Source organism: Alligator mississippiensis, chromosome 2, assembly GCF_030867095.1.
Source record: "Alligator mississippiensis isolate rAllMis1 chromosome 2, rAllMis1, whole genome shotgun sequence".
Taxonomy (NCBI): Eukaryota; Metazoa; Chordata; order Crocodylia; family Alligatoridae; genus Alligator; species Alligator mississippiensis.
The window spans coordinates 243,381,681-243,408,986 of NC_081825.1; the positions used below are offsets into that span (position 1 = coordinate 243,381,681).

A 27,306-nucleotide genomic window follows, 5' to 3' on the forward strand; every position below is an offset into this window, starting at 1 on the left:
CCAGAGTGCGAACCTCTTTCCGCTGGGGGGCGGGCGGGCAGCAGTGGCTTTGTTAATTGCCACTGCTCCCTTCTTCTCAAATTTCTGGATCTGTGGGGAGCCCCGTGGACCAGATGTTTTGGCTCCATAGGCCACGCCAGATCTGGCCTGTGGCCAGAGGTTGCACCACTGCGATGGAGGTTTGTTTTAGTCTTGTTTTTCCAGAAACACAAGGTTTTAATTAGAAAAAAAACTAAAAAAGTCTTTGTCTATACTAGGAAGGATTTGCTGGTATTCCATTCCTAATGAAATCATAATATACATTGGCAAAAGATTTATGATGTGATATCAAAGGAGTACTCAACTGCTGGCCTGAAGGTCAGATCCAGCCCCTGGAATCATTAGGGCTGTGCAAAACAGCACCATTCCACTTCAACATCTCTTTCAACGTTTTGACAGAACTGTGTTTCGTTTCGAGTTTAGTTTCATTTCGAAAGCACCGTTCCATTTCGTTTAATCAAAACAATGTGGGCGGGAGGCTGTCGCTGCTGCCTGGCACCAGCGCTGGGAGCTGAGCCCAGTGGAGAGAGGTGGAGTGCAGCCCCCCATGCTGCATGCCTACCTTCACTGGGCTCAGGGCCCAGCAGCTCCCAGCCCCATGGAGCTCAGCCTGATGGTGGGAGGTGGAGTGCAGCGCGGCTCTGCCCACCTCCAGGCTGAGCTGCATGGGGCTGGTGGAGTGGATCAGAGCACAGCCTGGCAGCAAGAGGCAGGGAGAGCCATGGCTATGCTCCCTGCTGAGCTGAGCCACATCAGGCTGCGGAGCTGCTCCCAGCACAGCCCTGGCTCTCCCCTGCCTCCCACCACCTGGCTGCTGCTTCAAAACTCGAAATGTTTCAAAATGTTTCAACTGGCCTGGTTTGGAAGCTGTTTTGAAGCCCTTTATTTTGTTTCGATTTCACTGTTTGGAGCTCAAAACTAGTCGAAACAGTGTCAAAATGAAACAGCTGGTGAAACCTCGCACAGCTCTAGGAATCCTGTCTTCTGGCCTGTCAGGTTCCCCCTGGCGGCAGAGATTTGGTGGCAGGGGAACTGTGGTAACTTTAGTTGCTGATCCCCTGATGCCAAATTTCTGGGCCTGTGATGAGCCATGTGAAGTGGATGGTGTGCCCCTGAGCACCAGGGCCTGGGGCAGGGCAGGGCAGGGCCTGATCTGGGTGCACAGGGTTGGGCCAGGGCCAAGGGGAGCACAGCTCTGCACACTGGCCCTGCTGGCAGATCCAGCCCATGGCCTGGCCCTGTGCCACCCACCCTGCACACGGGAGCCAAAGGTCGAGCACCACTGTGACAGCACGTGCCAGTGTCTAAACAGGATTACTTGTATAAGCAAAGGCCTTTTTTTGCTCGTAGACCTGTGTCTACACTAGGACTTTTACTGGTGTAGCTATATGAGTGAACCTTTTACCAAGGAGGACGTGTTGGGCCAAGGAACAGGGTCATAGTGTGCGGACGGCAAGGACAGAAAGTCATGGAGGCGGTGCGGGAACTGAACAGGCCTGTGCGCACTACGGACCGCTAGAGTCAGGGAAGGCGAGGCGGTCTCCTGACGGCCGGTTGCAGCGATTCTCCGCCCGCCTGGGCTGGGCGACACCAGGAGAAGCCGCCGTTTCCCGCCCCTCCCCGCACTTCTAAGGCAACGAGCGCGCTCCCCCCGCTGGGACGCGGGTGGAAAGCAGGAACGAGGAAGCAGAGCGGCCGGGCGGGGCGGGGCGGGGGCGCAGTCCCGGGAGCTGCCACCAGAGGCCGCCCCGGCCCGGCCCAACATGCAGCGCGGCGCAGTTTGAATGGCGCAGGCCCGGCGGAGGGGAGGGCCTCGGCTCAGCGCCTCTGCCTCCTCTTCCTCTTCGGCCCGGCCCGGCCCGGCCCGGCCCGCAGCCGCGCGGGACCATGAGCAACGGGTGAGTGCGGAAGTCGGGACCGGGCTGCGGCAGCCGCCACCTCTTTCCCCCCCCTCCCCCCCCCCGGCTCCGCGGGCGTTGCGGGGAGGGCGCTTCATTTCCTCAGGAAAGAGACACCCTTCCCCCCCCGGGGCGGCGGCGACGGGCTCCTGGGTTTCTAAGCCCTGGCTCGGAGCCTTCGCCCCTCAGCGTAGCCCGGTGCGGCCTGGCCGCGCGGGCGCTCCCTGCTCCGAGGCCGCGACGGCTCCCTCCTGCCTGCGCCTCTTCCGAGGGCACCGGACAGGGCAGGTGCGCTCCCGGCCGCAGTGCGAGACCCAGGCGCCCTCCTCGGAGCCGGTCGGCCGCCGGTTTGCCCTGATTGCCTCCGAGCAAAACAGCCAGGTCCGGTCTGCCCTGGGAAGTGCTTCCGTGGAGCTGGCAAAGGGCACCTGAGCCGGGGCAAGAGGTTCTCGCTGGGCATGTCATTGCAGTTGCCGAGCTGCCCAGCCCCTAGCTTTCTCGTATGGGCCTATTTGTTACGCCTCACTGGAGCGCGGGCCTTGGCCCATGAAGTCAAACTGGCAGCTTTCCTTAAGGAGGGGACTACTGAAAGTGTAACAGTTGTTTCTTTGCGACAAATGAAAGAAAAACAGGGACGGGGGTGAGGGTCAGAGGTTCAAAATGAGCACACCCAATAGGGCACCGAGCAAAGCGCCCTGGACAGCGCCTGCTGGCCCTTGAACAAGCCCTTGAAGCCAGTGGATGCTGTCTGGTGGCCTGGAGATGTGAATGGACAGGAGATGGGAAAGCAGCCTCACAGTCCCCAGGGGTCCTCCCAGTCAGAGTCTCCTTTCTCTTTAGACAGTTAGTTAGTTTAGCCAGGGCAGGAAAGGGGTTGACCAGGAGGTCCTGGGATTTGGTGGGGCTGCGGATGGGGAGTGCATAAATAAAAAGGTGCAGGGAGTCGTGCAACCTGCTGCTGAGGTTCTGGAGGAGGCAGTGAAGGAGCTGTTGCCTGGCGCACTCCAGGTAGGCATGTGCCAGGGTCTCACTCTGTTCACAGAAGGGGCATGTGTCTGAGGTGCCTATAAACCACTCTGGATGCACACCTGGCTTTCTCAAGGTTGGAATCAAGCTAGCTTGCAAATTACTCTATCTCTGTGTGCTTTCTTTGGCTCAAGCCGCTTGATTTAACTCTCCTTCTCTTCCCATCAACACACTGGTTTTAACTAGGCAGATTAGGACTCCTTAGAGACTGCAACCATCTTACTAGTTCAAAAATAGTGAGTTAAAGATAGCTCTGTCTTCATCTGTTCTTATCATTTATTTATTTTTATTTTATAGCAGCATGGGCCTGGTAAGAGTTGCCCTGTGGAATAAACAAATGGGAAATTAACAATCTATTAAGTGCTGCCAGTTGTCCCAAGTAAATGAACTGGGCCCAGAATTGGATAGAAAGACGGTGTGTGCGCCCCACTTTCTAATAATTTAATGTTATGAAGCTTAGATGATCTTTATAATAATATGATCATCATCATCATAAAATGTTTGGGGGAGAAGGAAGTCTCAATAGCATCCTGATTTTAAAAGTAGTTTCTTGTAAAGACCACTAACATCACACACCTCTGTTTTGGAGTTGGCTCTGCTGGTGTAAATCTGTATCTATAACAGTTCAGTTACAGGCTTTAATTCAATTTTAAGTAATCAGTTTAGAGAATTTGGCTTTTCACTGTGCCTTGTTCCATTTCTCAACTTGAAGAGAGTGAAGTCAGTTTGACTTTAAAGCTTCTAGTGCTTCAGGGTTTGGATCGCAAGAGTTGTAGTCAAGTATTTAATTTGGTTTTAAAAGGTGTCTGTCATTTGGTTGTAATGAAGGGAGGAGCTGTGGAAATTGTCCTGGAAATACTTCAGTTAGTCTTGCGTACATAAGATGTCTCGGTCACAAATACCCACATGTTGGTATTAACCTCTCTGCTTCCTGTAATCTCAGTTATTTTTACACTCACACTCGCATACATGTGTGTGAGCACACCTCCCTGTTTCTGAATCCTCATGCTGTACCCCTTCTCCCTATATTAAGAAATTGAGCGCTCACCCTCTCCTGCAGTTCATACTTTTTTTCATTGATGGGTAAATTTGTAAGAGGGAAAGCACCTTTTCTTGCTTGCTGCAGAGAGGAGGACACAGAGCAATGGCTTGACGTTGCAGCAAAGTAAATTTAGATTGGATATCTGGAAAAACTTCTTCACTGTGTGAATACTGAGGCTGTAGAGTAGACTGCCTAGAGAAGTTGTGGACTCTATCACTGGAGGTGTTCAACAAGAGTTTGAACAGCAACTGGCTGGGATGATCTAGGTGTAGCTTTGCCTGTTTTCTACCATCGGTATTGCCTATGCTTCTCGGCTTTGCTGGTTGCTTCTGCATGCTCCTCTTCACCCACCCCCCTTTTTTATGCGTCAAAGTGTTTTTAAGCCTCCCCAGAGACACTAGTGTTGGCTGCAGCTGAGGCTGAGGACTTCAGCTGGGGTTTGTTGATTCTCCTGCTAGGAGCGAAGCTGGAGGTTCCTGGCTAGAGGGTCATGCTCCTCTGTTCGGGGTCAGACCACTTGTCCTATTTGGGGTCAGGAAGGAATTCTACCCCATGGTCAGACTGGCATGGACTCTGGAGGTTGCCGTGGTTCCCCTGCCTTACCTGAGGCAGGTTAGGGTGTTAGGTCTATGTTGTGTTAAAGATGAGGGTAGTTTTATAAAGAGGTTAGATTATGGTTGTAGGGGACGGTTTGGATAGGGATTATGCTGCCTCAGGCAAGGGTTGGACTAGAGGTCCCTTCCAGCCCTAGTTTTCTGTGACTACCTTCTGTCTGGGGCCACTGGCCCACATTAGTAGGTCTTTCATGTGGGCAAGTCTGGTTCTTGCTCCCTGTCTATTAGGAAAAGCAGCAGAGGGCTCTAGCTTTTCTCTCACTTCCCTTCCCCCGCTTTTCTTGAAGAATGCATTGCATGTGTCACTGTTTTTCCTTGCTTCTTTCTTCTCTTTCTACAAACCATCTGAAGCTTTTGCCATCTTGTTTTTTTCTCCTCTATTTTTTTCATTCCTTTTAAAGGAAAGAGCACACAAGTAACTCGTGATCAATTCTGTTTACCATCTTTTGCTTAAGCCACTTGGTGGTTCAGCTAAAGTGGCTTTAATATGTTTTAGCTCCTTTAAAATGTTTTGCTCCATTGACGTATCATATATGAGGAGAAAGTGAGTTTCATCTTAAATTTCCTGTACCTCTGATGTGAGGCAAGGGTATTTGCAAAATACTTCTCTTGAAGTTTTTGCCAGTTTCCTGCTACAAGCAGAGTATGCTTCTGGTGTAGAGATCAGTTCAGGCTACTTGAGGTGCGGGGGGGGGCATGCCTCACGCACTGGAGGACTGGGGTCTGGGGGTGGGAAGCAGCGGGTCAAGAATGAGGGGCACTGGGTTGGGACCGGCCGTCGATGTTTAATAATGAGTCCTGGTACAAAAAAGGTTGAGAACCACTGGTCTAGGGTATGGAATGATCCAGCTTGGACCTGGCCACCTCTGCTGGCACCTGGCTGCAGTGGCATGTGGACAGAGCTCCCCCTAGGTTGAAGCTCCTGGTGGCCAGATCCAAAGGCTCTGCAGCCCTGGGTCATAGGTTGCTGACTCCTTTCTGCTATGAATGTCTGTAAAGCAGGAGTGATTTTTAATTGCCAGTTTAATCATAATTTAAATTGGCAAATAGGCAGCTCTGCTTTTAAATTACTGATTTTAATTTGCAGTTGTATTCTTTAGTTCTTTTAGTAAATAAAGGTTGATTCCCATTGGTTGGTAACCATTAAGATATGTTAACTTGCACTTAAACTTGGTTGTACTTTCTGTTAAGCGGAAGAATGCATCATCCATGCCCAAATTTACAAGTACTTTTTTTTTTTTTTGAGTTCTTAGGTCTCACCTTTTTTTGTTAGACTAGTCTTGCATGGTGTAGATTTTTTTTTTTTTTTTCATGGCTTTCATCAAGCTACATTTGACTGGAAATCAGAATTCAATGGTGTTTTTTTCAATTTGTACTCTTCACGTTTTAATTTATACCTTTCTTTAATCAAAACACCCTGCATTTAAAGCTAACATATTAAATGTGGTACTATCAACAGTTATGAGCTAGTAACTTCTAGGTGCTATAATAAGGCCTGGAAGGGGCTCCAGGGTCAAGTCCAGTCCCTGCTTATGACACAAAAGGAATTGTATGACATGATTGCCTAAGTTGAACAGTCTCAAGATAGAACTTGAACATAGAATTGCTCTTGCTTTTCCAGGACCTGATTCTGACAATAGTCAAACCTTTTAATTTCTACTCCTAAATTTGTTCACAGCATGCATATACAGTATTATATATTCATTTGTTCTGTGTCAATATTGTCTTTTAAATAGCATTTCTTCCTGGTGTTAACCCCTCAGCTGTATTTAGAAAGCAGCATTTCCTCTTGGTGTTTGAGACCTAACTTCTTTTCTTTGTACATTCCCCTGGTCATCCTAGTAGCCCTTTTCTGTACCTGTTCAAGTTTGAATTCAGCTTTCTTGAACATGAGGAACCAGCATTATATGCAGTTCTCACAGGATCTCTCTTATCGGTGTCTTGTACGATTATATTCATGCTTACCCAGCTCTACAGGATATACCTCATGTAATACATTTTAGGATTGCATTTGCCTTTATCATACTTGTGTCATATTGGTAGGTCATAGTTATCCCGGAGCTGACAGCTCCACCCTGGTATTTTTTCTCTTCTGCTGTTTCCAGTGAATGAGCTGCTAGTTCATAGCAGAAATTCTTGTTAGTCTCTAAATGTACGACTATGCATTTCATAGTATCAAACTTCATCCCATTTCTATTTTTCTATCCTTCAAGATAATCCAATTTTTCCTGCATGATATTATTATTCTCTTTTGTATTGGCAATGTTTGATTAATTTGTCGTTACCAAACTTTATTACTGTGCTCCTACGTCAGGTACAAAGGTCATTAATGAAAATATTAAATCAGATTGGTCCAAAAACTAATTCTGGAGAACTGCACTATTATCTTCCCTCTAGCCGAATGCCTTCCAAAATCACTTTCATGCCAACTTTACAATCCTTGCAGTAATCCACACTCTTTCATCTTAATTTATTTTCCCTGTTGTGATACAACATATGTTTTATTGAAGCCTGGATAGATTTGATCCATTTCCCTTGTCTACAAAAACAAACATTTAGTACATTAAAGAGAGACTATGCCAGACTCAACCTCTACTTTTGGTAAACCTATATATCCTTCAAGATCTTAGAACTAGTAGTTCTCATCTTCACACACACATCTTTCATTTATGCAAATAAAAATGAGCTATTTCAGCTCCTAATTGGTTTCTCAGTTTAGAGTAAAACAAATTACTCAAATAAAGGAAACTATTTTCTCTGCATCTTCCAAAGAAGCAACTGCTTTCTGAAGCTGCTTTTCTACAAAATAATTCCAGGCACTCGACCATTGATGTCCTTTACCTCAGTGGTTTGGCTTTCTTTAAACTTCACAAAAAACATATACTGTTTGAATGTTTTATTTAGTTTAAACTATTATAATAATAGTTTATAGCATATGTTTTCCTTCAGTGCATGTTGTAATAATTTTAAATTTAATTTAAATAAATATAAAACAAAACTGATTTATCCACTCTGGCTCCTGTGGGCAGAGATAACCACAGTCTTTACCAGAGCTGTGGCTTGTGGTTTCAGGAAAAACTTACACTGAAGTACTTGTGTCTGACTTCCTACCAGTGATGCACCAGCTTCCTCCTTCCTTCCTTCTAATACTGCTCATCAGTGAATCATGGTGACCTGCAAGGCATCTGTCTGACAAGTTGCAGTTTAAGGTAAACTACTGGCAACATGCTTGGGTCTTTCTAGGCCAGCTAGCTTAGCCAATTAAATAACACCTTTCAATCCTAATGTCAATATAGTAGTTACTTTTTTCCCCAAGAAAAAGTGTTTGAACATGTTTGCAATAAAATGCAAGCAGCCATGTACCTAATATAACACAACGTAACTGTGACTGAACACTGAAATCTTATCAGCTAACACAGGTTAAAACTGCCAAATTTGCCAATATTTAGTAAACATACCCATCCCTCCTTCCCCCTGTCATAAAAGACAAAGCTAATAAGGTCAGTTATTAACTTGATTTGGTAAAAATGCAGGCAGTGGCACAGCTAGGACCAAATTTATATTGCGTCACTTTATGAAATGATGTTTTTAGTAGAGTTGTACCAATACATTGGTCCTATATTGGATTGACACTGATTATAGGGGAAAACTGACAGTATTGGAAATCTGCTTTTTTTTTTTTGCCTGGAGCTCTGTCTCATGCCCCAGCTGAGCAGTGCCTGCCCCTGCCCTACTCCTTCCCTCACCATGGGGGGCCTCAATCTGCCCCCCCCTCCCCCCCCCCCCCAAATTACCAGCCCAGTGCTGGTCTCCCAAGTTGCCCAGCTGTATATCAGAATTGGATTGGTATTGGCCGATTATGGTTCCTTAAAATCGACCATCGGTATCAGCCCAAAAAATCTCTATCGGTGCACCCCTAGCTTTCAATAAAGCTATCAACTCAGTTGAGGAAGGGGGAGAGGGAGGGAAAGCATCTTTCCCTATTTAAGTCAGGGCAAAAGTAATTTGCAGTATAGTTGGTGTCTCAGCAGTGGAGAATAGGGTGGGATGTATGAAACTTCCTCTTCTTTCTGTCTTCTTTTTAAATTCATCAGTATATGAGCTTTCAAGTTTCTTTAAGAGGATTTGAGGCTAATTAGCAATTTTGGGGTGAGGGGAACATAGTTTACCTTTGTCATCCCAAACACAGTTTAGTTCAGACTGGGTAGTTAGTGTTAGTCTAAAGTCGGGCAGAAACCAGGGCACAGTGACACTAATGAATTCAGAGAGGCTTAAGCTTTCAGAAGCAACAGCTTGCTTTGTCAGATAGCTCAATAGGGACATTCTAGACAATATAATTAATCTACATGTAGCTATCTGAAGCAGTGATTTTGTTTGGAAAGCATTTTTTATACTTGAAGAGTTAAAACAATATAGGTTCTTTTACAAGAATGTAGACCCATATTTTATGGGGGGGAGTAGGGTGTTGTTTTTTTACACCATGCTAGCTACTGCATTTTTAAATCCCTACTCATGCCAGCAAAAGCACCAGTCTGTATGTAGTAAACCAGGACTGCCCAACTGGTGGCCCATGGGCTGCCTGTGGCCTGCAAGGGGTTCATTTGCAGCCCCTGGACTTCCATGTAGCTGCCACTCCCCCTATCTTTAGAGCTGCAGCAGCAGCTTGGGGTCTGGTGTTCTCCCTCCTTCTGCTTTGACTTCTGCTCCTGCCCCAAAAGCAGTGTGGCATGGCACTGCCTAGAATAGTGGGGAAACCTGCAGCCAGGAAGCAGAGGGTAGGGGCGACTGCATGTTGGGGTAGGGGTGTCCGGAGCCCAAGCGGATGTGGCCTCTGTGGCATGCAGCCCCTGCCTGCTTAAAATTTGAACAGTGGCATGTTATGTGTAACAATAGCTTTAGATTGATATTTTATTGGATAACTGCTTACGCAGATCTTGGGAGTTCACACCAGGATTTCCAGGCTCTGGCTGGATCTGGCCTAAGATTTCAGGACCAAAATCTGGAAATTTGGCCATGACTACTGTGGTGACCTAGATACCTGCCCACTCGCTGCCTTATCTGACTGCAGAGTTGGAAACACTGAAAAGTGTGTGCCCTCAGCTCTGGGCTAGACCTATAGCTTAACCCAGAGCTGGGAGCCTTGAGATATGATGCACTCTGCCCAGTGTGGCCCTCTGAAATAGTCAACCAGGAATCCAGTCAGGATTGGGGAAAAGTATGAATCCACAGCATTTCAAATGAAGTATTTTGGGTTCAGTCGAATCCACCTAGTGATATTTGTTGCTGTCTTCTGAAGAAGGGAATATAAAGAAAAAAGGGATATTTTCACAGTTAAGGTAACTTATCATACATGGGGGCTGCTTGACACAATTAGCATGAGCCGTTAAGCTGCTGATGCCTATCTGGATACCAGACCGTTTCCCCAGGGCAACAAAATAATGAAGATTATGAATGAGGGGAATAAAGCCTACAATGTAGCAAGCTAGCATTGCATCTTTAAATCTTTTCAGTTATATTAAGTTAATTTCATTGGTAACAGCCATCTCTTGCCTGGCAGTCAAACTTATCTGCAATATGGAATTTATAGGTTTGGTCTACACTACACTTTTCTGGCATAGCTATGCTGGCAGAGATGTAAAGAGAGGTCTTAGTGTTTTTTTTCACTTAAGTTTTAATATGACTAAAAGCGGTCTTGATACCGTAACCTGAATCTTAAGGAATATGTGAAGCTGTGACCTGACCTTGGTTACATGATTATACCTGTGTACAGGTACCATATGGGTAGGGGTCTAACTGAAATCAACTAGCCAATTTTGCATGCAAATTGCAGGGCTAGCAGTCAGTTTCATGGGTGGAACTGGTCCGTCCCCCGTCCCACAACAGGCCTCCGATTGATCAAAGGGGCCCAGTGGCCCTGCCTCTCACTCCTGATAGGCTGTGAGGGGCAGGGGTGGCAACTATCTTGCTATTTCAACAGTTGTTCTCCTCCTTTTGGTGTGTTGTTTGTTTGTTTGTTTGTGTTTTCCCCAGGAAGCTTACTAAAAGCACAGAGCCCATGCTTTTTTGTGGAGCTTGCCTGAAATCATGGTTTTTACACAATCATGATTTTGGTATGTCCTTACATATGGGCATGTCCTTTCCCATAAAGAAGTATGCTATACCAGTATTACTAACACTGTAGTGGGGGTATTTAACTCTGTCTGTATAATTAAGTGGTATAACTAATACAACTCTTTCACGTTGTTAGCTGACCAGGTTGTAGTTTTCTACATGTTAGCGTGCCTTTTAAGGGATACTGAGAGGACTTTTCAGTCGCATTAAACTAGCTTAGATTCAAAAAACACACCCTCTTAACTATCAACACAGGCCTGAGATGCAACATGTAGGGAATGTTGCATATGATTCTTTCAAGGGTGCCATAGCACCTAACCCCTGTGCCAGGAGAAAAGCAATCATTCCTCCTTCTGCTCAGTACTGCGCACCCCAGTGTACTGCGGACAAACAGCCTCCATAGACGTTCTCTGCAGCCTCCATCCTGGCTGCCCCGGGCTCTGAGCAGTGTGCTCTGCTGTGCATATGCATGGACAGACATGGGGTTGCACTTTTCTGCCTAGTTCATTCCCCTGATGCTCCTATGCTCCTAGGGCTGGTAGGAGGTGCCATGGGTGCATTTGGTTCTGGTTGTCAGCATACAAGTTGCTAGAGGAGCAGTTGTGGTGTCAGGAGCCACACTTGCCTCTTCAGATATGCAGATATGGCTAAAGTGGGGCCAGAATATGGGCGGAGTAGGACACAGTGGGGTCCTGCCTTCACCACCCTTACCTGGTGCCATTGGAAAACTTAGATTCCAGTTTAATTTGTTTGCCATAAGGTTCCAAAAAGTAATAGAGGGTTGGTGTGTAACATTAAAGTTGAGAACCACTGCCATATATCATCCTAGTTCAATTTGTTCTTTTAATGTCTTGTCTTTTTTTTTTAGTACCTTTTTATCAGATAAAGGAGACTTTCTTTTAGGTCCAAAACACAGTTGTGATTAGAACTTAGCAAAATAAAAAACTCTTAATAGCAACTATATTCTTACCCACTGATACTTGCAGATGTATTTTTTAGAGACTAAGGAAGCCAAAATCTGGGATGTGGAATGAATGAAGAGAATGTTACCCTGCAGCAAAGGCTAGGTCACTGGGTCCAGATCCATGGAAGCCGGTTTTGTTTTTGTAGTGTGTTTTCCTATATGACCCTCCCCTTCTACCACAAGGCAGTGCAGAAAGCAGTAATACCTTGTGCAGGCTTCAGATGTGCATTGTGGTGATTTTGTGGATTTATAGTTGGAGCCCTAGATGTCAGGCATGGGCATCAGTACACAAACATCAGCTCTCCTCCTGTGCCCTGTGTTTCCAGTGGCTCTTAAGTCTTGATTTAGACTGAACTCTCATCCTAATTCCTACTGATCTGAATCCTAAACATTATGTTGTGTGAAGATTTAACTCCTGGTATCAGAGGTAAAGAATAGTATGGGATATATGGTTGTTGACAGACACCTTTAATTCTATGACAAACTATGAGAAAACGAGATTAATTTGCAGGCAAGCCTACTGTCAAAAACAGCAGGTAACTTTAAAAGGATGGGAAAAGGAAGAATGCGTGTTAAAATTTGTGCTTCTTCCCCACAGCCAATGGTAAGCAATGATGCCAAAGCAAGTTTATCTAGACAGTAGAAAACTTTTAAGGCACACTGAAATTTACTTCAAATTCCTTTAAAAAGAAAGAGAGAAAAGTTTCTATCCTTTGTTTATAGGAAGCCTTCCCATCAGTTAACAAGACAGAAACTGAGTTCATGTAATTGACAGTACTTTGTGCATTAAGTAAACACAGTGAAAAGCAGAGGAATATATTTCATTACTGTTTTAGTAACCATGCTTGTAATGGTAATAGGACAAATTGTTGTGACAGAAATGTAACTTTTCAACTTATGTAAAAGCTGCTATGAGACTCGTCTCAAGAAGGCAGTTGGCTAAAAGCCTATAACCTAGACTTACGTTTGTGTTGGTGTAAAGCAAAAGACAAACATGGCAAGTTCTATATAAGATTGCAGGAGATTAATTACAGGTGAAAGTATGACTACAAAAGGGTGTTTCTTTGTTTTTTTGTCTTGGCCACAGATGCAATAATATCAAAATAGATCAATTCAAACTGCAGTTGGTCCATGCTCTGTCTTTCATCTGTCATCAGAATTCTGGTGAGCATTAACATGAATGCATTTTTCCCCATATAAACTAGAGGAGGAGTTGCCATTTGTCATCTTAGCTCATAGTAATAGCCTCATCAGTGTTCTTTCCACATAATTTGGTCACCTTCAGTATATGAGCACGTGGTGGGATGGATATGCATGAGACTCATGGTTTTTTATGTGATGTGCAGGGATCCTGGTTTTCTCTGTTTTTAAAAATCATAAATTATCTGATTAAACCCTCACAATCTGCTTTTTTCCATGGTTAAAGTGAAATGCCACTATATCAGTTGCATATTGGATTGGCACCAATAAAAGGCCATTGTTTTTTTTGGCTGCTGTAGCCATTAAAGTCACCAACAAATACTGCATGCATGCACATGGCCAGGAATGCAGCCCGGCAGCTTCCTGCCCGTAGCAGCTGGTAAAGCAAACAAAACACTGGCTTGCATCCGTAGATGTGTCTCAAGTAAATCTCAGGATGTCATCTTCCTGCTGTACTCGGCCTTGGTGAGGCTGCAGCTAGAGTACTGCATCCAATTCTGGGCTTCGCAATTCAAGAAGGATGTGGAGAAGCTTGAGAGAGCCCAGAGGAGAGCCACGCTCATGATCAGAGGGCAAGAGAAATAGGCCTTATGAAGAGAGGCTGGGAGCCATGGGACTCTTCAGCCTGGAAAAGCACAGGCTTAGGGGGGACCTGGTGGCTGCCTACAAGTACATAAGGGGTATACATCAGGATCTGGGGGAATATCTGTTCACCAGAGCGCCCCGAGAGATAACCAGGACCGATGGTCATAAACTCCTCCAAGACTGTTTTAGTCTGGACATAAGGAAATTTTTCTTTACTGTCTGAGCCCCCAAGGCCTGGAATACACTCCGTCCAGAAGTGGTGCTGCAGGCACCTACCCTGGACTCATTCAAGAAACATTTGGATGCTTATCTTGCTGGGATCCTTTGATCTTGGCTGACTTCCTGCCCTTGGGGCAGGGGCTGGACTTGATGATCTTCAAGGTCCCTTCACAGATGTTAGGTCTGGAAACTCCCCATAGTTGCCTCTCCCAGTGCTACCACTGCTACACAGCCCTGGCCCAGTCCCCCTGCCAGGAAGAAGCTGGAGCAGCCCCTGGCCCCAAACCCACAGCGGGCAGCTCGCCCTGCATACAGATTTGGGGGGGGAGGGGTCCATGCCCGCCATGTCTTCCCTAGGGGTTTTCACAGCAGCAGGGAGCCTCCCCATCCTCCTGCACCCTCTGGATGAGCTGGCTGTGGCTCTGTCCCACTCCTGGCCCCAGGATTGCGTTCACTGCCCTAGCTGTGCAGCCCCTGCCCCACTCCCTCCCTCACCATGGCTTCTATCTGCCCTTCCCCACAGACTTACCAGCAGGATGCTGCTTTCCAAGCTGCTGGGTTGCATTCTTGCAAATTGGCTATTGGATTGGTGTCGCGGCGCACCTCAGTGCCCTGCTCCTAGAGAGGGGAAAGCTGCTGGGGAAAAGCCCCAGCAGCCATAATGAGTACAGCTGCGGGTTGCCAGGGCGACTAATAAGAATCATCTGCCTGTAGGAGCCAGGCCCTGCTCCCTATAAAGCTAAGAGTCAAGGCCAGGCTGGCAGTTCCCTGCCAGCAGCCAGGGAGGCAGGAGCTCTGGGAGTGAGGATGCGGAGAGGAGCCTAGCAGCAAGTACCGCTGATATGGAGCAATGTTGTTGGAGCCATAGGGCTTTGAGTTTAGTTATAGCCAGGCGGCTTGAGTTTGCGTTTGTGTATTTTACACCGGAGGCTTGGGTGAGGCTGTAGGGGTTGGAGGAGGCCTCATAGGGACCCCATAGGGGCGGGGTGCCCTAGCACTAGTGAAGGCGCAGCTTGCGTGCCAGTGGAGGCGCAATTGAGTGCAACCAGTGGGTTGCGGGCGGGGAACTGAGACCCCGGGTTGTGTGCAGGGTGCATAGACCCCAGCCCCAGAGAGGGGCGTTTTGAGAAGGCCCAGCATGAGCATAACGAGCCCCAGGAGGGGGCACTGCTAGGAAGCCCGAGCGTGGGCGTGGCGAGCCCCAGGAAGGGGGGAGCGCATTGTGGAGAAGCCCAGTGTGGGCACAACAGGTCCCAGAGAGAGGGACGATTTTATTAGGGAGCCCAGCGTGGGCACAGTGAGCCCCAAAGAGGGGGCGGCACTACTAGGAAGCACAAGGAGCCCGAGAGGGGCAATATGTGAGGAGCCCAGGACGGGCGTAGCGAGCCCAGTAATCGGCTAGCGCTGCAGGGAAAAACCCAGGACAGGGGCAGGGTGCTGCGGTGGACCCAGACAGAAAGGGTTAGCAGCACAGTGCCCCAAGAGAAGGACAGGGTGTTGCGGTGGTCCCCAAGGAAAGGGGATAGCAGCACAGCGTCCTGCAAGAGGGGAAGCAGCGCGGTGGGCCTGAAAGACCGGAGGCTTGAGGTAAGAGTCCCAAAATGGACAAGGGTCCCTGAGTGGGGCAACACTTTTAGAAGAGGCCCCAGAGAAGAGGGGCAGTGTTAGAGAAGGCCCCAGAGAAGGGGGGCAGCATTTTAGGAAGCCCAAGGAGGGCACGGCGAGCCCTGAAGAGGGGAGTGCCTTGTGAGAGAAGACCCCAGAGAGGGGGCAGACTATATAGAGAAGGACACACCAACGTCAGGTACATCAGCAAGGCTTGGGGCGTGGTATTAGGGGTGGTAGGAGCCATGCGTAGCCCACAAGGCTAGGGTGCTTGAGTAGCACCCATTGTATGGGAAGACCTACAAGGGGTCCAGGAGTTTACGTGCCCGAGGAGACGCAGGGCAGCCTCCCTATTACATTTTCCTTAAGAGCAAAGACGTGGCGGGCGAGTATGGAGGGTGCCCTTGGGCCTAATTAGCGCGCAGAGAGGGCCTTGAGGAGATCACAGCCCTCCTGAAGGACCCCGCCGTGACAACTGGTATCGGCCAATATGGCTGGTTAATAATCGACTAATCAGCATTGGCTGTGAAAATCTTTATCAGTGCACCCCTATTAGGTTAGAGTATAAACGTTGTGTTAAGCTGGTGGGTATATGTATGTATGTCAGGTGAACATAATGTTTTATTAATGTATTTACAGTTTTAAAGCAGCTTGGTAGCCTACCAGTGCCTCAGTCGCTATAATAAAATAAATTCTAAATACCTATACATTTTGGTATTTGATTTTTTTCAGGGGGGTTTTATCATGCAAAATAAGAGCTCCCCCTGCCCCCTTCCCTTGCCAGGATATTCATAGATTCATAGATGTTAGGGTCGGAAGGGACCTCAATAGATCATCAAGTCCGACCCCCTGCATAAGCAGGAAAGAGTGCTGGGTCTAAATGACCCCAGCTAGATACTCGTCTAACCTCCTGTTGAAGACCCCCAGGGTAGGGGAGAGCACCACCTCCCTTGGGAGCCCGTTCCAGACCTTGGCCACTCGAACTGTGAAGAAGTTCTTCCTAATGTCCAGTCTAAATCTGCTCTCTGCTAGCTTGTGGCCATTGTTTCTTGTAACCCCCGGGGGCGCCTTGGTGAATAAATCCTCACCAATTCCCTTCTGTGCCCCCGTGATGAACTTATAGGCAGCCACAAGGTCGCCTCTCAACCTTCTCTTGCGGAGGCTGAAAAGGTCCAGTTTCTCTAGTCTCTCCTCATAGGGCTTGGTCTGCAGGCCCTTGACCATACGAGTTGCCCTTCGCTGTACCCTCTCCAGGTTATCCGCATCCTTCTTGAAGTGTGGCGCCCAGAATTGCACGCAGTACTCCAACTGCGGTCTGACCAACGCCCTATAATATGGTTTCACTGTGGCTGTCCCCCCTCCTCTTCCTCCTGCTGCTTTCTGGCACTGAGTAGTCACGATACGCTGGTGCCTTGCCCATGCCATTACCGCTCACTCCAACTCCACAATCGTCATTGTCCCCTTCCCCCCCCCCCCCAGCTCCTATTCCTCCACTGTGCGAGGAAGAGCATGGGTATTGTGGAAGGTGGGGGGGACGGGATGTGCTCCCGAGATTTTTCTGCAACTGCAGCAAGGCGTGGAAGTGTAGCAGGGATGGACCAGCTTCAGAGTAACTTCCTCTGGCCCAGCGAGCAGGACCTAGCGCATGAGGAAGTACCACGCTGCCATGGTAAGGTGCAGAAGCAGCTGCAGTACAGAGTTATGCCCCTCGCGATTGCTGGGCAGGCAGGGGGTGTCTTACCTTGGCAGTGATAGCCATGGAGGCAGCTTATGCCCAGAGCTGGTCTGGCTTAGATGAAGCTTTGCACTGTGCTGCGGTGTAGAAATCTTGGGCCTATGTCCCCCTGCTGCATAACCTGTGCCTTCACCCTCCCCTCCCTCCCCTCAAACATGTGGCCTCTGGCCCCCCCATAGATTGACTTCAAGGGAGTTGCTTTCTACTGTTGTCTGGCTGCCACGTACATGTAAACAAGGAAAAATCCATTGCTTTCTCCTTTTAAAAGAGAGAATCCACATTTTTCCTCTATTGAAGGAGAAAGTCCTTGTTTTTTCACAGCAAACAGAAAACATAGATCCTTGGTGATGTGCTAGTTCCAAGTAATAACCTAAACAGTTGCAAAATATTTTCATTTGAGTAATGAGAGAACTCTTAAGTGCCACAGCCACAACATTTGGACAGGGCAGTGGTCTTGAAATGGTTCTCTTTAGATGACATCGAGTAACATTAAAATAAAAAGCAACAGCTGCATCAATTAAATATGCATACAAGTTAAAGTGTATTAAACCTCCACAGAGATGCTGTCATTCAAAATTAAAGCAGATGTAGTCCACTGTACCTTAAGTTCTTTTATGAATGCCTTGGGTTAAAGCATGTTATCTTATGAACACTTTTTTGTAATATTAACATGTACCTATATTGCAAGTATAGGCCTCTAAAAACTGTTGAATGGTAACAGGCTTCAGCCACTTCCATTCTGTGCTGAATTCAGGTAATTGTTTAGAAATAAGAAATATCTCACTTCTGTGTCAGACCACTGAACTTGTACTGAATTGTTTAACAAGGTATGTAGTCTTGCATCAATGCAATTTCCTTCACAAGACTTAGCATAATAGAAAAAAAATTATATTTTAGATTAATGTTAGATTTGCCCAAGCTCTCATACAATATGTATTTTTGTGTAAACCTGGACACTCAGTCTCGACACTCTCTAAACTTGACTAGCAAGAATTGGGACCTGTAATTCTCACATGGTTCATCCTCTCATCTGAACATGACCCAACCCTGTCCATGCTGTCTCCTACCATTTGATAATTGTTGGTCCCATTCATTTCACAAGGATAAACAATATAAGTCCTAAGTATATGATGTTGCACGAGGAATGACTGATCCTATATTAAGAGAGATGGCCAAATTAAAATGGTAAAAAAAAAAATACAACTTGTTTCGGTGACCACTAATTGTAATAGTTAATTCATAGATTGTAAGGTCAGAAGGGAACTCTGAAGATCAGTGGGTCCAGCCCCCTGCACCAAGCAGGAAAGATAACTGGGGGGTCAGGTGATCCCAGCAAGGTGACTGTCTAGTCTCCTCTTGAAGATTTCCAGGATAGGTGATTGCACCACCTCTGGAGGGAGCTTATTCCACAGTCTGGACACTCTAACTGTTAAAAGGTTTTTCCTAATGTTGAGCCTGAATTGATCTTCCAGGAGTTTGTGGCCATTACTCCTGGTTTTCCCCTTGGGTGCCCTGGTGAACAGTTGATCACCGAGCCTTTGATGTACTTCTCTAATGTAGCGGTAAGCTGCTACCAAGTCTTCTCTCAGCCTTCTCTTTTTCAGGATGAAGAGTCCAGGTCCCTCAGCCTTTCCTCATATGGCTTGCCATACAAGTCTCAGTCCAAAGAAGAGCCACCCATATGGTCAGTCTCAAGCTTGTCCATGTCCTTGTTGAAGTGTGGTGCCCAGAACTAGACTCAGTACTCAGCTGCGCTCTTACCAGTGCTGAGTAGAGCGGAAGAATCACCTCCTTGGCTTTGCTGGAGATACCCTGGCATATATCAATCAATGTATTTTTTGCCCTACTGGCTACAGCATTGCGCTGCTTGCTCATATTCATACTGTGATCTATTATTACCCCCAGGTCCCTTCCATTCATGGTGCTAGTCAGTTTGGTGCCGCCAAGATTGTAGGTGTGTTGGGGGTTGCTCTTCCTGAGATGGAGTACTTTACATTTCTCGACGTTGAACTTCATGAAGTTCCATTCCGTCCAACTTGCTAACCTGTCTAGGTCTGCCTGTATCTGTAGCCTATCTTCAAGCGTGACCACGCTCCCCCATAACTTGGTGTCGTCTGCAAACTTGGCCAGTGAGCTCTTCACCCCCACATCCAAATCATTAATAAAGATGCTGAAAAGTACTGGACCAAGCACTGACCCCTGTGGGACACTGCTGCCCACTTCTCACCAGGATGACACGGATCCGTTCACTATGACTCTCTGGGTCCTATCCTGTAGCTAGTTTCTCATCCACCTAACTATCTTGGAGTTAAGCCCATGATCCTCCAATTTTCTAGTGAGGACATTGTGGGATACTATATAAAAGGCCTTTTGGAAGTCTATGTATACAATGTCAACCTGTTCTCTTGTGTCCAGGTGGCAAGTTGCCTTACTAACCTAATCTCCTTCTATGACTGGATAAGACCTGCCAGTGATGGAAGCCATGCTAGCTGTCATTCAGAATCTTACCTTCTGCAAGCTTATTGCAGATAGATTCTTTGATGAACTTCTGTAGGATTTTCCCTAGGATGGAATTTAGGCTGATTGGCCTATAGTTAGCCGGATCCTCCCTCCTGCCCTTCTTGTGGATGGGCACAACACTGGCCCTCTTCCAGTCCTCAGGGACTTCTCCAGAGTGCCATGAGTTGTGGAAGAGTTTCGCCAGGGGTTCTGCAATGACTTCGGCCAGCTCCTTCAGCACTCTTGGACGAAGATCATCCAGTCCTGCTGATTTTGTATACATCTAATTTTTTTTTTTTTTAGTTGGTCATACACCAATTCTATGGCAATAATAAGAAGGTGATTATTGCTCATGCTGTACTCTGCGTGGCGTGATTTTTTTTCCCCTTGGTCCAGTGAAAGACTGAGGTGAAGTAGTCATTCAGGAGTTCAGCTTTCTCCTGGGTATCAGTAACCAGCTCTCCCAAGCTGTTGAGCAATGACCTCAGACTCCCATTTGTTTTCCTCCTGTTCCCTATGTACCTAAAGAAGGACTTCTTGTTGTCCTTGATTCCTGTTGCTAATCTAAATTCAGTTGCTGCTTTAGCCTGTCTTATCTGTTCCCTGCAAATGCAGGCTTTCATTGAACAGTCCTCCTTGGGGCCTGCCCTGAGCTTCCATTATTTATAAGCCCCTTTCTTTTTTTCTTAAGAGGAACGTGATTTCCCTCTTTAGCTAAGAGAGCTTCCCAGCCCTTCTGTTACCTTTTCTCCGCATGGGAATGGACTTCCAGGATCGTGTCCTTTTAAGGAACAACCATTCTTTGTGCGCACGTTTCACCTTCAGTCCCTGGTCCCGCAGCACATGCCCTACTAGTGACCTAAGCTTGTTGAAGTTTGCATTTTTTAAGTCCAAGACTTCAATCCTGCTATCTGATTTGTCTGGCTTATGTCGGACAGTGAACGCGATGGTTTCATGGTCACTGTTGCCCAGACTTCCCTCTGTATTCAAGTCGGTCACTTTTGGTCAGGACCAAGTCTAGTAGAGTGTCACCTCTAGTTGACCCATGTACCCCCTGAGTTGGGAAGAGCTCCTCAAGGCAGGTCAGGAAGGATCGCAACCAATCTAACTTGACTGAGTGCTCCTCCCAGGAGATATCTGGATAATTAAAATTGCCCATGACAACCATGTCACAGGCACGTGTGGCCTCAGTCAATTCTCGGGTGAACTCCAGATTGAGTTCCTCCCCCTGGTTTAGTGATCTGTAGCATACACCTACAGTTAGGAATCTTTCGCTGCGCACCTCCCCCAACTTAACCCAGAGGATTTCAAACTGTCCTTATTTAGAGCCAATATCCGCCTCCAAGGAGGTGTACTGCTCTTCCACACCTCCACCTTTCTTCCCCACCCAGTCCCTTCTGTGCAGGGTGTAGCCCTCTGTAGCTACACTCCAGTCACGTGAGGAGTCCCACCAAGTCTCCATAATCCCTACTAGATCATAATGCACACTAGAGAGTAGGAGGGCTATCTCAGCCTGCTTGTTCCCCGTGTTCCTGGCATTAGTACATAGGCACCTGAGTCCTCCTACTGAGGGCCCTTGTCTTCCTGTCCCACTGATGGAGAACTATTCCCCCGGCTCCCACAAAAGTGGCTCTTCCAGTGCCCCTAGCTACATGGCTTATTTGTATGTTGGTCCCTGGACATGTCTGAATTTGTGTATCCCCGTCCCCCAGCAGTCTTGGTTTAAAGCCCTTTCCAGAAGATCGGCCATCCTGGCTACGAACAGGGACTTGCCTTTCCTTGTGAGGTGGACACAGTCCCTTCCCAGGAGTTGTCTCTCCCTGAATTAGAGCATTGTTTTTGTTTGAGTAGTCAGACAGAGGGGTTGTGTTCACTGCAGAATTATTTCAAATTATAATTTGAGTACTAGTCTGTATTGTACTCCCTACATATACAAACTTTCAACTTGAAGAGGTCTGTCTGAGGCACAATATTTGGCTTGAGAGCACTGGCATTTGAATCACTGCCTGTAAGATGCATGGACGCAGCAGGAGAAAGATGACAAAACCTTGCCTAATGCATTATGCTGTACAGTCTTGAAACTGGAGGCCTCTTAAAAATGATATTGAGAATATATATATCTAGTGCTATATGCTGTTAGAAATGAAGCACGAATTTGGAAGGCATTTTCTGGAGCATGTTATTAACGGAACTTAGTAGTTTCTACGTAATACTTGGGACACCTTGCCCTATTCTGTAAGCAATAAAAGAAGTTGATCATTAAATATAAATTGGCTGAGAATATTTGCCAAACTGTTATGGTATGAGTTGGTGTAAAAGACCTACAAACATCAGACTTGTGTTGAAATCCCACTTAATCAATTCCAGGGAAACTGAAGGGCAGTTGAGATCTAGCATAGTGAATTTGGTAGTGAAAAAATAAGTTATTACTTGTTAGTGTTTCAAGAATTTACATTCAACCAGTGCAAGAAGCAGAAATGATTCAGTAGTACTAAACTGCACTGCTGGACGAGTTGTCCTTTTGGCAAGAAATATAAAATGATTATTCTTAATGTACCTAAAACGGGGTGGGCAAAATACGGCCTGCCAGGCCATTCTATCTGGCCTGCGGGGCCCCTAAAAATTTAGAAAATGAATATTTATCTGCCCCTGGCTGCCTGTCATGTAGCCCTCGATGGCTTGCCAAAACTCAGTAAGTGGCACTCTGCCCAAAATACTTGCCTACCCCTGACCTAAAACCTCCTTTAAAAATCACAAAACACCTAAATAAAACCTAGTAAGATCACTTGCCTTCCCCTGGTTAGTTGATCTGTGCCAATTTCAAATGTCTTCAGAGCATGTACTTTCCTTGGGGAGCAGCAGTTACTGATTGTTTTTCATCTGAGTAATAAAGATTAATGTTATCTTCACTGAAGTCTGGTACTTGATGTAACATGAGGAGAATCAACAAGAACATCTGTGTTTGCTAATATATATTATGAGTATTAAAGTGCAGTGGAGGAGCTGAGAAAAGCAACTGCTGATTTAAATAACATCTTGTGGATACAGTAAACAATGTAAATTAAGAGCTATGGGACTTAAGTATGTATTCTGTAAAAATAAATAAATAGTTATATGCTGTCCAATTAGTAATTTTTAAGTCTCATGATGTTGAAGGTGATCTGCAACATAAGTTTATGTACTCTTGTTCATAGGTTTATGTACTCTTTACGTATAGTTTATGGACATAGGTTTATATACTCTTGTTCTTAAGAAATATCTATTCTCTCACTGGCCAGATACAGACTGTCAAAAAGCCTGAGGCTGAATCGATTCAGTCTTTGCAAGTTAGTCTAAGCTGCACAGAGTAAATTGAAACAGTGAACAGATATTTATCTTTTAAGTTGGAAAATGCAGCCACATGCATGCAGTGGCTTAGGCCAGAAACTGGGGGGAGGATGCATTAGAGCACACCTTTGGCTGTGTGTTCACTTCCTCTTCCTACTGCCCCTGAGTTCTCTGGGATTTGGAGTCCAAAATTACAGCAGCAGGAGTCTGCAGGGTTGCTCATCACAACTTCCAGGTGCCTCTAGGATTTGTAGTCCACATTTGCTGCCAGCAGTAAATTTGAGCTGGGGAAGGGGTGTTCAGGCTCCTCACTCCTTGGCCCCAAACCCCAGCTGCGGGTTGGGTGGTGGGGAGCACTCCCTCCTCCCCCACAGACTGGGCTACATCCCCAGCCAGGCTTCTTCCCACCCCCATTCCCTTTTCAGCCAGCTCTCACTGCTCCAGTTAGGGAGCAGAGTGGTGGAGCCAGCCCTGTTCTCTGGAGCAGACAGGGCTGGAAAGCATTGGGGACTGTGATTTACCTTGAACCAGGAAGGGGTCTATGACAGAAGTTTCATAGACTGGTTTGAGCTCAATTAGTTAAACCTGGCTGAATGCAGTTATCAGACTTATCTTAAACCAGTTTCAGCCATTTTGAAACTGATTTATGTGCACTGAACTTCTATTGTGTTACAAGTTTAAACCAGTTTCTGATCACTTAAACTGGTTTGTGTGTAATGTCTGTCCCTAGCCTTCTTGTCTTAGGTACACTTCTGTTTTCTGGGGTTTCCTTTTTTTAATCCTACACATAGAAATACCAAAAGCTAGAAATAGTTGCTAATTTTTGTTCTCATTTGAAGTTTTGAGGAAAAAATTTTCTCTTATCATTTTATTGTCTTAATATAGGTATCTAAGAGATTATGGCTTCTGAAGCCCACAATGATAGAAAACAAAACCTGTTGCATATTAAAGGTTGTCCCATTGATCTCCCCAGAAAAAGGATCTCTTATTCCCCTAATAAGAACATGAAGAAGGTAAGTGCTATCTTTATTAATTTCCTCACACAAATTAACTATCATCACATTTATAAAGGTGAAGGATTAATCTGTTTATCTCTAAATGCACTGTAAATCTTGTTCTTGATACAAAAGCATGTTTGTCCACAAGTATTTGTTTCTATTTTAACATCAGAAGAGCTCTATCTACAGCTCTGTGCATCTTGACATCAATGAAATATATTTCCTGACTTTTTTATATTTGCTAAATTGTCACAACTCTTATTACAATCAATGAGCGCTACAGTAAATCCCAAGCCAAATGCAGTGGCCAGCAAGCAAGAAATTGCTACAAAATTTACATCTTCCATTCTCAGAAACTTGAAGCTTCCAACCTACCTCTGTCTCCCCAGATGCCTGTGAACATAACTGCCATAGCCAGTGAACAGGTTGGTGTGTTTAAAATCTTAGACATCAATAGACTGCATGTGTAAATAACAGACTTTAGCTATTGGGCTAAAGAATTGGTACCATCTCTCCCTTTTTTCCGCCCTGCAAACCCTTCCTCCCTGGGAGAGAGCTGAGGTTCATCTTGACCACCCAAAAGGACCTTTGTGAAATTGTAACAATAACCAGGGCACTTTTATCCAGGAAGGTCCAATCTGAAAGCATCAGAGACTTCTAAATGGCTCCCCAATTATCAACTTTGGTTGCATATCACGTATGTGCACTTTTAACTGAGATGATGAGCAGCTAGAAGATATAGCTGAAATTCTCCCAACTCACCACAGTACATTTTAGTTTTGAGCAATTTGTTTTTATTCCTGTTTTATTGCTTCACTCAAAAATGAGAAATTCTGTATGCTCAGCTATAGGGACATGTAGAGTATGCTGATATTTATTTATCCCAGAGCTCCTCACTAGTTCACTAAATATCTTTCACATCAAATAAAGTAATGGTATCTCTAGTACCCCTCTAGAATCATTGGCAGTGCGGTTACTAACACTTCATGCACAGTTACCAGCATTTGCATTGTCAATTTGAAAGCAAGGAACGAATCCAGTTGAGGACAATCCTTATTCAAAATCTCAAGGAATCATAAGTGGTCCACAATTTTCAAAGCGGCTACTAAATATAAAAACAAGATTGAATATCGGCATGGATGCTAGGTCTTTAGTAGGCTCCCAAGGCTGCGTCTAATTGAGTGCAGCTGTGCAGTATATGGTGCTGCAGACATGTCTGTGGCACCACATACTGCACAGTCAGTTGGTAGGAGCAGTCAAGGGAGCAGCATGAAGGGCTTTTTGATCTCTGGATATCTAGGGGTTAAAAAAACCTGCAGAAAAAGAGCAGAGTGGTGTGCATGCCAGCAGCATGCGGTGCCCAAAGCCAGAGCATGGTTGGCCAGAACCACACTACCGGCCAGGTTCTGTGTGGCAGGATTATCACTACTGCTGCTGCAGCCCCAGGGCACCCCCAGAATCCCAAGTAAAGCTGCTGGGGCAAGCACTGGGCTGGCCCCAACCTCCCATACCCCACCTGGGTAACTTGTTGCACACCAGAGCACGTGTGGCACAGGCATTCACTAGCAGCAGCACAAGGTGCATTGCTGCTAGTTGTCCCCGAGGAACCAGATGTGCACACATATCTGGATACAGCTCAAAAGGCTATTGACAAATGCTACCATGTATAATTCGTAGAGGAATACAGCAAAGTGATTTCCATCGTAAAAAGATTAGACAGCCTCACGGTTGTACAATCTGGATGTTTATTGCATTTACAGGTGCAGATGGGTTTGTCCAAATTCACTATGTTCTTTTCTTTAATCTGTCAAGCAACCTGCAGTACATCTCCATCTGAAGGGAGACTAAATTAACCAGTTAGTTACTATTTTTGACAGTGGATTATGTCAATCCTACTGTACCATAGTAGGTGTAAACTTTTCTGTTTAACTAAAATGTTATTATGTGCTAAATCACTTACCAGTGTGAGAATTCAAGTGCTTCCAGTTTCTCTTGCTTCACCTATCTCACATCTCTAAATTATGAGCCATATCAAGATGAAGCCAGAGAAGAAATCAGTAAAGGACTGCTTTTTAAGTGACTAGGGATAAATATTATTCAGTGTTAAACTAAACTATTGATTGACTATAGATAATCCAGCATTTTCTTGGCATTGGGGGATTTCTGAAACAATGTTTCCCAAGTCCAAATGAGCAGAACGGATCTCTCTGCCTGACTGCAAATGCAGGAGGCAGTGATCAGTCCATGACATAAATACAACTAAGCTGGATAGATTCAATATGGCCATCTGAGTTGAGCCTGTGGCCACTTGATATAACCTTTTATGGTGGCTGTGGTGGCTAGAAAATTCTGAGCTGAATATAGGGAATCCTTTTTTCATGATGACTATTGAAGTTTCTGTGCACTGCTTGTCTTGATGGAATACTACCAATCCATCAACTAATTTTGGGATTCTGCAGTTTGTCTGCAAAAGCTGTATGTTGGCACTAGTCTTGTCTCTATCCCATGGCTAGTGTATTATATCTTCTATAAAATACTGTAAACTTTTGGCGCACAGGATCCTGCTTTATATTGGATTTAAATGATACAACAGTTGTCTTTCTAGTCTTTTCATTGATTCATGTTATGATGAGAGTGAACTTCATCAGAACCAGTCTTGCAGTATCATCCAGCACAGACAAAGGAGGAGGACCTCATCCCTTATCCAGACCAGTTTTCACACTTTTCTCTCTCTCTGTCCCAGTGTTGCCAGTCAAAAAAGGCAGTACTGTGTTCCCTTTTTATTGTTGTTAGTGAAATTAAAGATCATAGCCAACTGAAGCCCATAAGTGTGTCTCCTCCAGATAATGTAGGAGCAATGAAGGCTTAAAAAGAAATATGCCCCACTAAAAGCATTTTGCTGAGAGCAAAATTAAAATTGTGGAGAGGTGATGCCAGAAAGATGGTAATTCATGGTTTCACCCACTCTTAAGAACACACTGAGATCTCTCCATTTCATTTTTGTAGGGTAGGATTTCTGCTTAGTTTCACGGAGCAGAGCTGGAGATGAAGCTGAAGGCAGGCTCCTTCTATGGTCTGCTACTTCCACCAGAAATCAGCACAATAGTTACTGCTGCTCTAAAGAGTGCCCAATGCAGTTACAAGCATGTGGCCAGATGCAAGGTGGAGGGAACTGATTTGGGTCTCTACTTGGGAGAAATGTGGGCACCTATACATATGCTGGACATCTGCTCCAACACATGCTAACTAGTATGTGTCAGAGCAGACTATTGAGTGATGGAGTGTGCTAAATGGCTTGCTCCAGCAGCCTCCACATTGTGTGCATTCAGCAGCCCTGCACTTCAAAATGGCAGTGGGGGCGCTTTAACTAAAGCACATCAAATGTGTTTTGGTTAAAGCGCCCCACCTCTGTTTTGAAGTGCAGGATGCTGAATACACATGACA

General features: G+C 45.8%; 1 protein-coding gene across 5 annotated transcripts in view; it reads left to right on the forward strand.

Annotated features, from left to right (window-relative positions):
* The first annotated feature begins 1,790 nt into the window (after positions 1–1,790).
* KATNBL1 (katanin regulatory subunit B1 like 1) overlaps positions 1,791–27,306 on the forward strand; it is a 36,513-nt gene continuing 10,997 nt past the window's right edge. Inside the window, exons 1-4 of one of the 5 annotated variants that reach the window (XM_059723006.1) lie at positions 1,791–1,937; positions 7,734–7,828; positions 23,750–23,877; positions 24,216–24,287. In XM_059723006.1, the coding sequence (XP_059578989.1) occupies positions 23,764–23,877; positions 24,216–24,287 (186 nt within the window). In that variant the 5' untranslated portion in view covers positions 1,791–1,937; positions 7,734–7,828; positions 23,750–23,763. Of the gene's footprint in view, positions 1,938–7,733; positions 7,829–12,781; positions 12,859–23,749; positions 23,878–24,215; positions 24,288–27,306 lie in introns of all 5 variants that reach the window. The other 4 variants (XM_019496563.2, XM_014595459.3, XM_014595460.3 and 1 more) reach the window with 4 other exon arrangements.